The following is a 17,873-nucleotide window of genomic DNA, read 5'->3' as shown; positions in this document are numbered from 1 at the left end:
CAAAATTAATTCTTAATTAATTATTGACCAATATTAATTAAACAAATATGATTTCTCCTTTAATATATTATTCTTATAACATATTAATAAATCATAATAACCTCTCTCTCTATTTATTTCTCCAATCAAGTTGCTTTGGTGAAGGCAACCCAAAAGGACCATGCACCATCGGGTCAAGTACATACCAAAATAGTTATGGACTTAGACACTAATCCAACAGTCTCCCACTTGGATAAGTCTAACAACTATTCTGCGTATGACTTCGGATCCTGATCTGCAATCGTAGCTTTCCAAAGCCGCTGTCAACTCTGATCATATCAAATATGCGTGTCCTTAGATAAGGGATCATATATTCCTCCATTCTAGATATCATATGAGATATGATTTCAAATCATTCTCTTTGTACTATATCTCCATTCCCGATTTATGACGACTGACTAATTGAACAAATCAAATTAGCCCCAGCCCGGCCGAGCATTTACGTTTGTCATCACTAAACCATCGAGGGGCCCAAAGATATCGCTTTTATCCTACTTTGGATAAAAGGAACGGATAAACTTCGATACAATGTTTGCTTGTACTCACGCACCGAATCACACACAACAATATGTTTTATAACACCAAGTTACTGGTGCGTTTACATATTATCAATGTGCAACCGATTTGCAAGATACAACTCACACATCTCGGTTTCAAGAATATAAGATGTTATCGTCTCACCAATCACTCGTGATACAATCCATGGAGTGATCCAAGTGAGCGTGGGTCTAATCCAATGCTCAAATCACATTCATAAGCACTCATGAACGTTGCAGCAAACATTTGCCTATGTCTAATACTCTTTTAGACAATCCACACACCAATTCACGACAGTCTTCATTCATATCTACTTCCAACATATGAACGACTGTGGCCCGTTCGAATAATTCGATTATTCTTAATAAACTCAATTATTCTAGAAGTCAAAACATGCAAAGTGAAACACAAGAATAATACTAATCCCATATGGCCTCAAACCTTTGAGTATAAATAAAACTCCTTTTATTTATCACCATATCGATTACTCATTATTTGTCGTTTCGGGTAATCAACTTCTTACTTGAATTCCAACACGTGTCCCATGCTCCTAGCATGCACACAATGTTTACCTATGGTTCTTACTTTGTGAAATAGATCACATTGAACACATTTCCAATCCTTCTCATTTCACAACTCCAAATCCGTTTTTCATAAGTTAAAGAATATCAAATTCTTGTTACTTATAGAATATGCTAGATTCTAACATTCTATGCAACTTATCCTTTCGTAATGTCACTGCACCAAAGTCATAAAGACTATTGCCAATGATATTACAAAGTCCTCTATCGGAGATTGTTACAAGACAATTCCATAGACGTGATGTCTCTCACTCAAAGTACATTCTTTGAACATCCTTTTGCATAGAAGTTTCTAATCTAGTCATAGATTTCTCAATATTCAATTCCCAATATGGACACACTTCCATATGTTCCATATGACAACTCATTCTTAATAGAATCTTATCTGTTCGTAATGATGTCGATATGGTCCATCCAATATGGAAACATTTCCATATTTTCCAATACAATACTTCCAACTACTCACAAGTGACCAATCCTCGTCGAACTTGGATTGTCCTTTGATAGTTGTTTAATTATTTTAGTCTAAACCGATTCTAGTCCTTTTTCCCTCTAAATGTGCTCGACATTTGGAAAATTTTATAATGGTCAAACATTAAAGCATTTGCAATCGATCCTATACCCGAAGCGTATGGGACACAACGCATAATGTTTTATTTGCTATGTTCTCAAAATTCAAATTATGAAGAGGGATGCCGTAATCATAATCGAAATTTTAAGAACACACTTTGTACCTTTGACTAAATTTTATTAACATTTCTCAACCTAAAACTTTAGATTTGAAATGAAGCATAATATTCTCTTCCTTAATTATAGAAAAACAACTCTTCAACTATTGCCACTTTGCAAAGTATGACTCTTGTTTTCTATAATTAATATTGCTAATCTTGCAATACTTTCCTTAATAATCATACAATCATAACTTTTATGCTCCCACTATCTTGATGATTATTATAAAACATAACACTTATGCTCCCACTAGTTTCGACATGTATTCATAAACATCTTAACTTTCAGAAAAACAATGCTTATTGAATTTCTTAAGTTCATGTTTCTAATACTTAGTGCTTTGATAATCTTTTATCAAGGATTCTTTATACACCTTTGCCTTCGATAGTTCATATGTGTGTCTAAACAATTAAGACTAATTGCCAAACCTCACAATTCAAATTATGGAAAGGGATGCCGTAACCATAATTGAATTCGAGAATGCAATTTTACAATCACTATCTTCTTAAAATCTTTCTTAGTGAAAGCATTTTATCACAATCATTTTCATGAAGAAGGAAATCTTATGACACTTAGATTTGAGCGGTGTATGTGTTCCTATCCATGTAAATTTGTTAAAACCAAAGTTTATGACAAGTTCAAATTCATATGGACCGTAAGCACGAAGCTTGGTGAGCTCCCCCAATCTACCACATACTATACAATAACATATAAACACATGTTGGGCCTTGCCCACTGCATCGGGCCGAAGCCCGGAAACTGCATCGGACCAAAGTCCGGAACTGACTGGGACCTTGTCCCCTGCATCGGACCGACGTCTGGAACTAACTGCATCGGACCGAAGTCCGGAACTGACTGGGACCTTGTCCCCTGGATCGGACCGAAGTCCGGAACTGACTGCATCGGACCGAAGTCCGGAACTGACTGCATCAGACCGAAGTCCGGAACTAACTGGGACCTTGTCCCCTGCATCGGACCGAAGTCCGGAACTGACGGCATCGGACCGAAGTCCGAAGCTAACTGACTGAATACAGCATAGCATAACATAACAACTAGCATTCTCACATATACTGCATACTACATCGGGCTGTTGCCCGGAACACATAACACATAATTCCTGTCTGAGCCATGAAGGCATCAAACATACTAACTACTGCATCGGACCGAAGTCCGGAAACTACTGCTAACTGAACGGGCCGGCATTGTGGTCTTAGACTCGTTCCTACTGGAAGGAAACTCACCTGAGACTGCTGAACCGAAGCTGCTAATCCTTTTGACTGCTACCTAACCTCTGACTTCGAACTGCTGCTCCAATAGCTCTTCGAGCTTCAAAAGCCAATATAACACTTAGTCCAACTGACCTCCAAAGGTCACTAGGTCAACCCTGGTCAAGGTCAAAATCCTGGTCAAAGTCAACCTTCCAGGTCAACCCTACTCGCCGAGTCTACCTACCGACTCACCGAGTTCATATGCTTAGGGTCTTTCTTATTCGTGACTCGACTCGCCGAGTCAGTCCATGACTCGCCGAGTCCAACTAGTTCCAAGTCCTGTCCTGACCAACTCGCTGAGTCACCACCCGACTCACTGATTCGAGTCTCAACTCGAAGGGTTTAGGGTTTCGCGATCTGACTCGCCGAGTCCAAGAACAGACTCGCCGAGTCCTAGACAATCTTCAAACAACTCGTCGATTTGCTCTTCCAACTCGCCGAGTCCATGCCTAACTTCATCCGACTCGACGAGCTGTTCATCCTACTCGTCGAGTTCCTCCTCATCTTCAAGCTACTCGCCGAGTCCACTCGAAGGACTCGCCGAGTCTATCCAGTCCTCAATCCATGCAGTGGCTTTTTGAGCCAAACAGAGCTTCCAACCCATAGATCCATACTTCTAGGGCCTATCCCCCACGTAAAGTGGCAAACTTTACGTGTAGATTAGGAGATCTAGGCTCAAAACACACTAAACTAGGGTTTATGGCAAACATACTTCTTCAACATACCAAGGGCTGATACTTTAGGGGATTCTAGACCAAACCAAGCATGGATCTGAGGTAGCAACCTCAGATCTGAACCTCCAACTCGAATTGGTTACATATCATACCAACAATGACCAAAACTCACACATAAGAATAGATCTAGGTGCAAAGGGAGTCCAAGCAACAGCTTATTAACTCCAACTGTTCTGAAATGTCTTCTCAATCTCGGATCTACAGTCCCTTCTTGCACCTCCAAGGCTTTTCTTCCTTCTCCAAGCTTTAGTGCACTCTTCAAGGCAAGATCTAGCTCAAAAACGGATATTGTGGCTAGGGTTTGGTGTTCTGGGGTGGAGAGGCAGTAAAGGAACCCTAGGAAAGAGAATGAGACGCTTGAATAGGCTCCAAGTCCCGGATTTAGGGTTTTCCTCGCTCAAACCCAACTCGTCGAGTCTCCTTGGCCGACTCGCCGAGTCAGTCGCTTACACTTCAACCCGGATCCCGCTCAGACTCGTCGAGTCTATCCATGGACTCGCCGTGTCTCCCCTTAAACTTGAGGTTTTCTTACTTTTCTTAGCTTTCCAAACTTTGGGGTGTTACAAGTGAGTTATGATGATGTCCCTTAATAGCAATGTAGTATTAGGTTATATAGTTATCGATGATTATTTGTATTTGACATTTTATGCAATGAATTATATTACTTATTTATTATATTTTATTTTGTATCTTGTATGACATTAATTTTTGTGCAGTGGATTGTATTTTTTGTATATGGTGTTTTATTTCTATTATGAGAAATTAAATGCAAATTTAATTTAAAAATTAATAAATATATAAATTTATTTTTTTTAAACATTTAAATTTACGATACGCAAAAATGTGTGTCATCTTCATTTATGACATGGCCTTTCTTGACAGGGGCTTTCTTGATACGCATTGCGTGTCATTAACACGCGCGTCGTAAGGTTACGACACGCGAACGCGTGTCGTCTTCCTTTATGACAGGGCCTTCCTTGATACGCATTGCGTGTCGTAAACGCGCGTCGTAAATGAGCGTCGTAAAAGCGCGTCGTCTCTCTTTATGACAGGGCCTTCCTTGACGCGCATTTGTGCGTCGTCTGAGCCTTTTACGACGCGCAATGAGCGTCGTAAAAGGCTGTTTTTCTAGTAGTTCCTTTTGTAAACAGGTGGGTCTTGTGAACTCTTTGTAAAACCAAGCCTTTTTAAGCTTTTATCCAAACGAATGTTCCAAGCTCGAGGAGCTTGTCGTAGGTCATAAAAAGATTCGTAGAGCTTGAATACCTTGAGACTGTGTGCTTTATCAACATGTCCTGGTAACATAGACCTCCTCCTTGAGATCTCCATTGAGAAAAGCCAACTTGACATCGAGATGGTGGACAACCTCGTATGTTGAGCTACTAAGGAAAGGATGAGCCTTACGGTGTCAAGTCGTGCTACCGGTGCAAAAACTTCATCAAAGTCGACTCCTTCCTTTTGTACAAATCATTTTGCTACAAGTTGGGCTTTATGCTTCACCACATTTCCCAAGTTGTCTTTCTTCACTTTAAAAACCCATTTCAAACCAATTGCTTTGTGCTCGGGTGGCAAATCGGTAAGTTGCCATGCCTTGTTCTTCTCGCTTGCATCCAACTTTGTTTGCATAGCCTCCTGCCATGTTTTAGAGATTACATCCTTTTTAAAATTCAAGGGTTGATCCGCTGCAATCATCAACAACTCTTCGGGTTTAAGGAACACATTTTCGGCGTCAAAATAAATATCGGCTAACGGACGTAATCCCCTTGGCCAATCTCACTAGAAGGGCTTTCCATATGGGGTGAGGCTAAAGACAAAGGGGCTGAGACAGGAGTTTGTGGGGCTGATTCAGGCTCGTCAAATTCAACATATGGTTGTCCAACTTGGATAACATCGATTCCAGGACTGTTTGGTTGTTTTGGGTTGATTTCAGGGCCATTTTGAGGTGTTTCGATTTGTATTTGAGGTTGTGGCTCAATTATAGTAAAGGTATTAGGAGTCGCCATCTCTTCTTCTTTGTTTTTCTATCAATTCCATTCTTCTTTTTCGTCGAAAACAACATCGCGATTAACTCGCAACTTTCGGTCGTGCGGATCAAACAAACGGTTGCCTTTAGTTCCATCTTCCACATCTAAGTACATCATCTTTTTACTTCGATCATTAAGCTTCTTCAAGTGACCACCTACAAGTTTAGCATATGCAACACAACCAAAAACTCTTAGATGTTCAAGGTTGGGCTTTTTGAGAAACCATGCTTCATACGGCATCATGTCGGGAAGTGCTTTTGTTGGTAGGTGGTTGAAAAGATAACGTCTAACCGTTTCTCCCCAAAACCCTCCCGGGCGATTTCTTCCTTTGAGCAGACTTCTTGCCATGTCCATAATGGACCAATTTCGCCATTCTACAACTCCATTCTGTTGAGGCGAATATGGTGTTGTAATATGCCTATGAATACCATTTTCTTCACAAAATAATGAGAATTCTTTTGAAGTGAACCTTCCCCGTTGATCCGTTCGAAGTGTCTTCATTTGATAACCCGGATTCTTTTCAACCATCAACTTGAATCGTTTGAAAGCATTCAAGGCTTGAGACTTCTCCAATAGCATGTAAACCCACATCCACCGGCTAAAATCCTCCGCTAAAAGGAGAAAATATTTACTCCCTCCAACAGATGTAGGTGTGATCGGACCACATAAGTCCGCATGAACAAGTTGTAGAGGTTTTTGAGCCGGAAAAATTGTGTGATTCGGGAAAGGAATTCGGGTTTGTTTGGAAAGAATGCCACAACCAGAAAGTCTTCCAAGGGAAAGAAGAATGAGAACATTGTCGAAAATATTTGAAGACTTTGTTGTCAACATGTTGCCATCGATAAACCCCACAAGGACCCCGCAAAATCATGACTCTTCTATGGTACATCTGATAGCTAATTTTGTTTCTTATAAAAACTTTTTTAATAAACATAAAGCTTTTTTAACAACGATCAGCTTAAATGATGAGCCAAAATATTTCAAACAAGTTGTTCAAAGTGAGAAATGGAGGGAGGCAATGCAAAACGAAATAAAGGCATTGGAAGAAAACAAGACATGGATTCTTCAAGAATTACCAGAAGAAAAGCATGCCATTGACTCAAAATGGGGGCACAAGATAAAGTACAAACATGATGGCGAAGTTGAGAGATATAAGGCACGACTGATAACTAAAGGTTTCATTCAAGTCTAGGGAATCGATTTCCATGATACACTTGCTCCTGTTGCTAAATTGGTTACTGTAAGACTTCTTACTATAGCTATTAAGAAAGACTGGATCATACATAAAATTGATGTAAACAATGCATTTCTACATGGGGGTCTTGAAGAAGAGGTTTATATGAAGGTGGCAGAAGGGTTTGCCAGAGAGGGAGAAACAATGGTATGCAGGTTGAAGAAGTCTATTTATGTCTTATAGCATGCCTCGCGCCATTGGTACCAAAAGTTTACTATGGCTTTACTTTCTGTGGGCTATGAACAAACACATGTTCATGCTTCGTTGTTGATACATGAAATGGTAATATTTATGTTGCTACTCTTATATATGTTGATGATGTTATCATCACGGGGAATAGTGCAACAAAAATCCAAGAGACGAAAGACTATCTTAACGTCAACTTTAGATCAAGGACTTGGAGTTATTGAAGTACTTTCTTGGCATTGAAGTGGCCAAAACACCTAAAGATTTTGTCTTGAGTCAAATAAAATATACTCTTGACATATTAAAAGATTGTGGTATGATGGGGTGTAAACCAAGTCCTTTTCCGATGCAACAAAATCTTCAACTAGACAAATGTGGAGATTCCTCGGATTAAAGTCGACTTATATTTACAAGAAACTAGGCCTAGACAAAGACACATGGAAATTGCCTCATGTGTACTTTGTTATCTCAAAGGGACACTAGGTCAAGGTATTTTAATTCCTAGAACTGGATGCACTAAATTAGTTGTCTACTATGTGACTTAGATTGGTTAGGATGTGCTTTTACACGAAGGTCTCGAACGGGTTGTCTACTCCTTTTGGGTGGGTCTCCAATCTCTTGGAAAACAAAGAAGCAAACGGTGGTATCTTGTTCTTCTACAAAAACTTGTGTTTTTTAGTCTTTAGTTGTAGGATACTTCTATTTATCTTTTACTTCAATTTTTATAGTTGGTCAAAACATAGTCATTTATATTTGTTTATATTTGTTGTTGTACATGTAGATTTGGAACATCACACAAAATACATAGAAATAAATTTATATATTTTGTATTTGAGGTAGAAGTAGTAATCACACAAAATAGTATGATACATACTATAAATACAGAGGAAACTTGGCGTTCTAAAATCATAGACTAGTAAATAACAAGTGTTACTCACAAATCATCAGTGCCAAATTTGGAGCAGGGAAAATAGAGATACATTATAATTAAAGACTTAATTTTGTGTAACAAGCTACTAACAGTATACATAAAGCCATCATTTTAAGTTATATTTAAGTGAGATTGTCACTCTAGCATGTTTGATACATGAAGTGAATCATCATGATAAATTTTGTTTCTTACGATTAGTTTGTTTAACAGCCGATGCATGATATTAATGGCCTTAGCTGATGGGTGTTAATGGGTGTTTGGGTCGTCATCAGCTATGACAGTTGTATGTAGTGAAGATGATGGTTGTGACTGTCGAAGCTCTTACTGCTAATGTGTCATATAAAGTTTTTCAACAGCCGTTAGTTTGTTTTTTAGTGTTAACTCGGTTACAAAACTCATTTTTTGTTTCATAATTAAACTAGTGACAGTAATAAAGGAGAAGCTTTTACAAAAGAAAAACAGTGTGCATGTGTAGTACCAAATTTGAGTGGTTCCAGGAATCTATGTAAAAGAGCAGTTAACACCATAAACTATGACTCCAAACATAAGTTTACTTTACTTCACAAAATATAAGGTGAGCCTAAAGGCATGATGATTCCTTGTGATTTAGCATCTACAACTGACCATATGCTCATTGTCATTACAGGAGGAACTTCTCCAAAGGACATAACTCCCTATTAGGTGTCAATCAAGAGTGGACAAAAGCAAAAAAAAAAAAAAAAAAAAAAAAAAAAAAAAAAAAAAAAATCCAAGCTAATCATTATCAGAAAGCTAAATGAGTTACTGAAGTTATACATCATTTAATGATAGTCAAAGTTACATGGACTCTGTTTTCAACTTCTTGGAACAGCAGATGGAGTTCTGTTTTTGCTCTGTTTTCAATCTAACTTTCAAACACAAGCTTCATAGGATGTCTCTTGATGAAAACAAGTTCTCTTTCTCTTTGGGTTAAATCAAAAGTCTATAAAACAAGAAAATATCACAAAATTAACCTTATAATAATTTCTATAGAGTTTGGCTTTAGACATTAGGTAATCAATTTGGAACTGAGACAGATGTATAGCTTTACATAGTTTTTATGTAAAAGCAAAACAAGATCACAACATCAAGGCTATACAGAAATTGAGCCTAGTTTAAATGATTGAAAAGATGCAACAGGTAAAAAGCATTGAAGCTTCACAGCTTCAATCATTAGGAGTTCTGCACTTAACTTCCATGGATGATAGTTGGACAGTAAGTCATTCACCTGTACATCAAGATTCCATTTTAAACAAATTTAGAACAAGAAAAACTGAAGTAAAAAATTTGGAAATAATTGGCCACATAAGTGCTTGTTTCAGACAACATAGGTTTTTGTGAGTCTGATAGGAACAAACCTTGTAAACCAGAAGCAGCACCATATAAATGTCTTTCTTTGTAAACCATCATCATTTGATATTTTATTTCCTCAGATGTTTTCATTTAAAAATTCATTGCATCCACCGACCTTTCATGTTGTATTGCTTGGCTGTAAGTGTGGAAAACTGAGAAATATACATTTGAACTGAATACTAAGATATGATTAAATTAAATATTTCTAAAAATTAAAATTTTCAAATATTTACAAAATCTTAAAAAGATAAATAAGATTTATGATCTTAATGGTTTCACAAATATATGGAATCATATTTAGAGGCATCAAAATGGACATATATAATGAAAAATACATTAGCATTAATCGTGGGTCAAATGCATCATTGACGGACAACATATTAATTGGCATTCTCAAAATGTGTACAAAACCTGGTTGGTATTGGGTGATAGTGATACATCATCAAAACGATTCATGATTTGAACGTATTCATAATATGAATTTCAAATTGTTTGCTTGTACATTATAATTTCAAAGTATCTAACTTGTTAACCATTTTGATTCATTTTGGCTTCCATCATGACCCTTCCATGTTACAATCCTAATTACATTCATTCCAAAATGAAATGGTAAAATCTGAAATCAGTAAGCATATCCGTGTTACAAACCAAATATTGAGGCACACATGAACTTTTGAAAATATGTACTTGTATGGTTGTACCGATATAGTATATTGAGAAAATTTGTTTGAATGAGCTGAATTAGTTATTTAATATATGCATAACTAACAAAAGGTATCTGAGGAGCGGGGCTTGCCTTCATATTAATTATGGAAGTATCCATCTATCTTGAAGCATGGGATAAGGGAGACGCGAGGCCAATAGGAGCCACCTCTACCGAACCTTTCTTTCAGATTTGGGCATTTGAATATTATCAAACTCAGAAGTGAAGGCAACAAGTTTTCTGGTAGATCTATGGTCTTTGGGCACTTCTGAATGATGAGACGTTGGAGGGAGGTGAGGTGTTGGAGTCCCGTAGAAACCGATTCCAGTTTCTCAAATCCATCTATGCCAAAAATAGTAAGAGATGAAGGAAGAAGATGTGACAACTGATCAAACTTTTTCATGCCATCATATGGTCCGGCATGTAATTTTAGGTTAGAAAGTGATGTTGGAAAATTCTGGGGGCCCCACTCTGAGAGGGGCTTCTTCAACCCTCCTATTTCAAGCCGACACAATTTCGGAGGCCAATGCCCACGAGGAAAGGATGCATCCATACATATACAATTTTGTATTTTCAGATATGTTAACAAAGTGAGATTAGGCAACTCATGGTCGGGAAATGACTCTATACTTGGACATTCTGATATTGCCAACGTGGTGAGGTAAATGAAACAACTCAATTCATTAATCGGCTTCAAATTTGTCTTCTCTCTTCCTCCCAATTCCTTTTCCAATAGTTTCTTGCAATCGGTGATGGTAAGTGACTTGAGCTTCTGCCCTCCTCCTGTTGGGAAGGAGACGGATGTAATTGAATCACAACTTTCAATATCCAAATCCTCCACGCTATCTGGACAACTGCAGTGCTCCAAACTGTTACATTTCCATACTTTCAACGTCCTAAAGGATGTTAGGCTGCTCCCACTATGAATGTTATCCTCTTCTTTCTCCCCTAAACTCATCAAATTTGAACAAGAATATACATCCAACTTCTTTAAATTCATAATAACCTTACTTGCCTCTACTTCTGATTCCCACAAGTATCTTATTTCATTACATTCCCTGATGTTTATTTCTTCAACTGCCCCAAGAAACCCTATCATACCTCTCCACAGCTCATCAGTAAGCCCTGAAATATCATCTATTTCCAACTTGGTGATTGATGAAGCTACGTAGACCAGTCTTTTCAATAAACCATGACCACATATTCTTAGTTTCAGAACCCTTAGTGAAGGCAGTGCTTCAAGTGAGACTTGAACCAGATTAGGACAATCTTCAATATGAAGCTCTTGAAGGCAAGGAAACGCCCCACTATTTGTTGACCATTCCTCCCAACCTGACATACTATCAAACCGTAGGATTTCAAGTGAAGGAAACACAAGGCCGGTCCCAAGTAACTCCAAACCTACAATCTTCACCTTACTCATCCCACCAATAAACAGTTCCTTCAGTGATGGTAGTTGCCCAAGCATTGGTAGAGATGTACATTCTTCACACCCTTCTATTGACACATGAGTCAACCGACGAAAGGAGGGATCCCCAACCCAATTTGGAAACTCTATACCCCTATATGACACAATGTTGAGTTTTTCTAGAGTACCATTATGAGGCATCAACTCATTGAGGACCTCTTTTTCAAGTGTTCCCGTTCGGAAAACATTAAACTCAGAACCCCAATTCAACTCTAACTCACTAAACCTCTTTTGCGATAAGTTCGCCGCACGTGCATCCATTGCATTCTGCACATTGCCCAGCCCCGGAATACAAACTTTCCCATGGAGATTTTGCAAGTTCTTAAGCTCAGTTATTGCCAAGCCAATGTCACTGAAGAGAGTTTGTAGACTTTTCAACTCACCAATCCCTAAGGGTATCTCGTTCAACCTCCAAGTATTCCTCATGTCAAAATGCTGCAAATTTTTAAGCTTTGAGAAGCTCTTGGGCAACTCAGTTAACATTTTACAGCCAGAAACAATCAGCGTCTGTAAATTATAAAGATTGCAGACATTTTCCGGTAAATTTGCGATTCTAGTTCGAGATAGATTAAGATACCGCAAGTGCTTCATACTACCGACGACTTTTGGTACCTCGCTTATGCTAAGATTACTCAAACTTAGGACCCTTAACAATGGTAAATCCTGAAGTAAGTCACTCAGGACCTTATTTGATAAGTAAAAATTTTCCAAATCTTTTAGCACCCCAATAGACAATGCTAAAAATGTTCTCAAATTTTTAGCTCCTCTGTATGGGTCAAGCCTTTTGTACACCATGTAATCCTCACAAACAAGTGACATATGTCGGTGTTTTTGCAAAACTTCCTTCCTAAATTCCCGCTTCATCTCAATATCTAACCTTGAAAAAAAATCTCCAGCAACAAATGTGGCCATGTCATTCAGGAGGTCATGCATCACAAACAACGATTTGTCATTAGGAGCATGTTGAAAAAATGACCTTGATAGCAACTCTTCAAAACATTTGTGACCCCACTGTTGCATTGACTTTCTTGCAGCAGAGTGGTGCAAAAACCCTTCTGCCATCCACAACAAAACCAACTCCTCTTTGTCAAACTCATAGTCCTTGGGGAACAAGGAGCAGTACCCAAACAACAGCTTCAAAGTGGCAGAAAGATCATTGTAGCTTAGTCTAAGAACAGGAACAATCTTATCTCCATTTCCTAAATTCCATATCTCACTATCCAACAGATATTTCCATTCTTCCTCATCTGTTTTTGTCCTCAATAACCTCCCGAGTATTCTTAAAGCCAAAGGCAAGCCCCCACATTTTTTCACAAACTGTTCCCCATGTGGCCTTAGTGTTGGATGTGAATCAAAGTTATCCACACCCAATGCATGCTGAGCAAACAACGACAAAGAATTGTCTTGTGATAGACGCTGTAAAGGGTCTAGACTGTGGAAAGGGTCTTGATGAGAAAAACCCAACTGTTTGAGCAATTGCTCCTTCCGAGTAGTCATGATTATTCTACTTCCAGAAGCCCCCACAAGAAATGGGACCACCAATTTTTCCCAATCACCATAGCTTTCAGACCATACGTCATCTAAAACTATTAGAAATAGTTTGTTCTGAAGTTTCTCTTTAATAGCTTCTTGAAGCAGATTTAAACCTGCAAATTCCTTGTTTTCACCGGTCACTGATTGATAAATAACCCTGCTTATATTGAGGATACTGAACTCATCAGAAACACAAACCCATGCCCTGAGTTCGAAGTGATCCTTCACTTTCTTTTCATCATACAAAAGTCTAGCTAGAGTTGTTTTACCAACCCCACCCATACCAACTATGGGCACGATGTTGAAGTTTTGACTACTTGATTCATAAGTATCCCCCAACAGCTTCTGAAGCAATTTTTTCTTATCATCTTCACGTCCAATGATACCACTTGCATCTACCAAAGATGCCTCATCTCTTTCAATTTTGGGTTTTTCGTATGTTATCACACTTAAACCAAGATTATGTTTCGCCTCTACCAGTTCTTGTAACTTAGCGGCAATATCATCTAACCTGGCATGCATCCTATTACTTTGTGAGAAACTTGTGCAACAACTTGGGATTAGCTTTCTTACCACGCTGGCGGAAGCTCCAGTTTCACGGGTCAACTCACGATGAATAGCTTCTGTTGCGATATCATCAAGCAGGTCATCAGTGTCGTAAGCCAATTGTTGGAGATCAATCAGCCATCTTTTAACAGCTTCATCAATTACTTCCTTCTGAGAAGCATCGTTAAGCAGATCTTTGACCTGGTCTAATGTCTTCTTCAATTTCTTAAGCTCTGAATCAATTCCCTTGGAGCGAGCCATCTTCTTCAAGGCTTCAGAGGTCAGCTTTTCAAAGACTAATGTGAACAAGGCAGAAAGAACGATTTCAGCCATTGTTTATTGTTTATGGCAATAGCAGAGAAGAGAATATAGTATAGATGTAGATGAAGTGGATGCAAAGAGAAAATTATTTCAATTATCAAGAGATGTTGACGAATTGGATTAACAATGAGATCGATTTCAATTATTGTTTACAGTAAAGATGTAGATTAAATTAATGCCCACTACAAATTTGTGGGCCCAAAAGTTGCAAATTAAGGAGTTTCAACGAAAAGATAAAAGAGATTAAAAATTGTTTACCTAAACATTACAAAGTGAAACTTCTTTGTTGATGTAAACATTCCATGAACCCATAATTCTTTCAATCATAGAAAAAGGACGAACAACTGAACCCACTCCTCTGTCAGCCCATGAGGACAAAAATCATCTATTCTTCATGGCCTTCTTCTCTTTCTACATCCTCCATTTCTCCAATGTTACCAACTTTGACGATTCTGATTCCGGCAGCCAACAATTTTTGCTACATTTCGACAGAGATAAACATTGCGGACCAGAATCCTCCACCGTCTGGTCTCCTTCTCCATGATGTTTAATGTGAAGACTGAAGAGTCAAAGAATCGAAGCCGACGACGATTTCGCGACGGAGAAGGAAATTTCTGAACGGGCCTATGATTCGTCATTGGTCAAAATTTTGATGAGTATTGACGATGAGGTGTTTTACATTTTTGTTTAGATAAAGTTGAAAAAAAATAAAAGAGTAAATTACTGAAATCATTCCTATGGTTTGGTTAAAATTTCACGTTTGGTTCCTAATTTTTCTTTTGCACTCGGATCGTCACTATGGTTTGATTTTGTTGCGTTTTTCGTCCCACACTTACATAAAATTAAGGACCAAACATGCAATTTTGATCAAACCATAGAGACGAAAAACGCAACGAAATCAAACCATATGGACGATCCGAGTGCAAAAAAAAAGTTAGGGACCAAACGTGAAATTTTGACCAAACCATAGGGACGATTTTAGTAATTTACTCAAAAAAAATGTAAGGTCCCCGTCTATTTTTTTAAAATAAACTTAAAATTATAAGATTTTATTTAATACTAAGTATTTTTAAGTTACAACGTTCTTGTTAAAATCTACCTAACTACTATTTAGTAATTATACGGACAATAAATTTTAAGATTGCTCATCTACAGCACGGGCGTAGCCAATATAGGGCAACAGCACCCACACAAAATTAAAGTTACATATATATGGTATTGATAATATATATTTTTGTTAAATAAAAAGAATTTGTGTTGCGATATGGAATATTCTATTCAAAAATTGAAATTAGTATATGATAATACATTGTTGTCTATGTCGATTAAACTCCATTTTAGATTATTTTATTAATGTAAGATAACATCGTATGCAACTTATATAAACAATTTAGATAAGAATGCATATATAGTTACATTTGGTTATCGTTAGAATAATTTTGCCACTCATTCATATTTTATATATTATTTGGCCTACTCTAAAACAAAATCCTGGCTATACCACTAACTATAACACTGTTATTAAATTTGATATAATAATTTGTATAGTAAATTGATATAATATATCGATTATTTTAAATTATATGATAATATATATATCTATTATAACTTCATAATCTCAATCGTTTGAATCACTTTTATCTGCGAGTTACACATGAATAAAAATAAATATAATATATGGTTTAACGTTATTTATAGTTGTTATTGTTAATAAATTTTTAAAATTTATTTTCTTAATGCTTTAATTTCTATCATTTAATTATTTAAAACATCAAATATTGTTTTTTGGTTTTAAGTGTAACAATATAATCATTTATATAGAGTTATTTTTAATTATTGTTATTGTAAGTTTATTTAAGTTACTCATTTGAAAAACTTTTAACGATTATAAAAATATATTTAGGAAATATTTAGTTAAATTGAGATTACAATTTAGTTTTTGTATTTATCACTACAATTTATCATTTTCAACTATTTACAAAATATTCTTTGGTTTTTCAAGTGAAACTATATTTGAGTTTACATTATAATGTTATGTTCAAGTTAACAGTTTATGTATTTTGTCCAAACTGTTCAAAAGTTGTAGCATTAAACTGATAATTGTTTACATACAATAACATATTAAATCTAATAAATTAAGTATAATATGTTAAAAGTTAAAGACATAACTTTATAAGTAAAAGTAAATATATTATTTTAAAATTAAATTTTAGTGTATTTATGATTACGCTTTAGGTTTGATATTTATTTAACTTTATTAACCAACTTATAATCATTATTAGAAAGACAGTACAATTTATCACTTTTAACTATTTACAAAATATTCTTTGAGTTATTTAAGTTAAACTAAAATTTATATTTAAGTTGACCCTTTAATGTTATATTTAAATTAATAATTTAATTACTTTAAACAAATTGTATCTTTAAAATGATAATGGTTTATATCCAACAATATATTTGTAACGCCCGTAGATCAGGGCTGGTCAATTTAGAGACAATAAGCGTCAAAAATGACTTTTTGAAGGAAGATTATCTAGAAGGATTAATCTTAACCAAGTTGTAGTATATGTCACAAGGTTTCCGTGCATATAAAGAACGCTGAAATCCGAGTTATAACAAAGAAGTTATGACCTGTCGAAGTTTCGCGACAGAACCGGCACGACCTAGCGCGACCCAGCGAGACGTAAATAGTGAATTTAAGGTAGATAGATATCTATCCTTAGTGATCTAAATGATAATTGAAATAGTAGTGCAACGACGGAAAGACGGAAGAAAACAGACATCAAACGAAGGAGTTATGAGTTTATAACGAAGTTTTCCTGTCCCGGCCTACTAAAGATAATATATAAGTATTATACTTATAATATATTAAAAATAAATTCAAAATTAGCCAATGGAGTCTAAACAAGATTTGTAGAGCATAATCTCACCTTCGCGGCGATATAAAGAACGTCGAAAACGGAGTTCGTATGCGAAAGTTATGAATTTCTGAAGTTCGGGGCGCGAAACCCCAAAACTGTCAGAGACCACGACGTGGCAAGCAGTGCCACGACGTGGCAAGTGTCCTGACACCTCCGGAAGGCCCCCAGATGCAACTTGGGATGACGCATGCAGTGACGACCAAGCCCACGACGTGGAAAAAGGTTGCCACGACGTGGCAAGGGCCAAATTTGCCCTATAAATAGATTTGAAGGGCCAGCCGTTTAGGGTTGCTATTTTCTCTCTTCTCTCTCCCGTTTTGCATCGTTTTGCATGCCAGAAATACCCCAAAGCCCCGGTATTATTCTCGAGCCCCGAGGCAAGTCCCGAGATCCTGAAGATCCCGAGAAGTGCGGTTCCCGAGTCGAAGCTCTGCCCGCGAGAAGTTCGATTTTTGTAGAGATCTTCCAGATCTGCTGAGGATTTCTACTTCTGCAAGTCGTAGTGCTGTCCGATCATCTTCTGATCAAGTGAGTGTATACTACCTTTCATAAACACGATAATAATACAAGTATGGTTTGAGTGTATTAAGTATATTGTTGTTTATATGTGTGGGTGTGTAGTTACTTTCTTCTAACACATAAATATGAAGTATTTGCTATGAAATACGTGCTATGTGTTTATATGTTATTTGTCTATTTGAGATGGGCATGGAAATTGGAGTTTTATACAGGTGTTAAATGATTTAA

The 17,873-nt window shown here is 37.0% G+C and overlaps 1 protein-coding gene across 2 annotated transcripts; it reads right to left on the bottom strand.

Annotated features, from left to right (window-relative positions):
- Positions 1 to 9,242: 9,242 nt before the first annotated feature.
- LOC111883323 (putative disease resistance protein At3g14460) lies at positions 9,243 to 14,318 on the bottom strand. Of its 2 annotated transcripts, none has more exons than XM_023879653.2 (3): positions 10,431 to 14,318; positions 9,640 to 9,786; positions 9,243 to 9,509 (listed from the first exon to the last, which is right to left on the bottom strand). In XM_023879653.2, the coding sequence occupies exon 1, from the start codon at positions 14,215 to 14,217 to the stop codon at positions 10,438 to 10,440; it is 3,780 nt and encodes a 1,259-aa protein (XP_023735421.1). In that variant the 5' UTR covers positions 14,218 to 14,318; the 3' UTR covers positions 9,243 to 9,509; positions 9,640 to 9,786; positions 10,431 to 10,437. The 2 variants fall into 2 exon arrangements, with proteins under 2 accessions (XP_023735421.1, XP_042756338.1); XM_042900404.1 differs by having other exon boundaries at positions 9,640 to 9,770.
- Between the last annotated feature and the right edge of the window lie 3,555 nt (positions 14,319 to 17,873).

This window comes from Lactuca sativa, chromosome 3 (assembly GCF_002870075.4).
Source record: "Lactuca sativa cultivar Salinas chromosome 3, Lsat_Salinas_v11, whole genome shotgun sequence".
Lineage (NCBI taxonomy): Eukaryota > Viridiplantae > Streptophyta > Magnoliopsida > Asterales > Asteraceae > Lactuca > Lactuca sativa.
This window is presented reverse-complemented; position numbering and strand designations above follow the sequence as displayed.

Excerpts from the sequence above, each read along its gene's own strand:
- LOC111883323 (XM_023879653.2), bottom strand. The coding sequence starts at position 14,217 with ATGGCTGAAATCGTTCTTTCTGCCTTGTTCACATTAGTCTTTGAAAAG.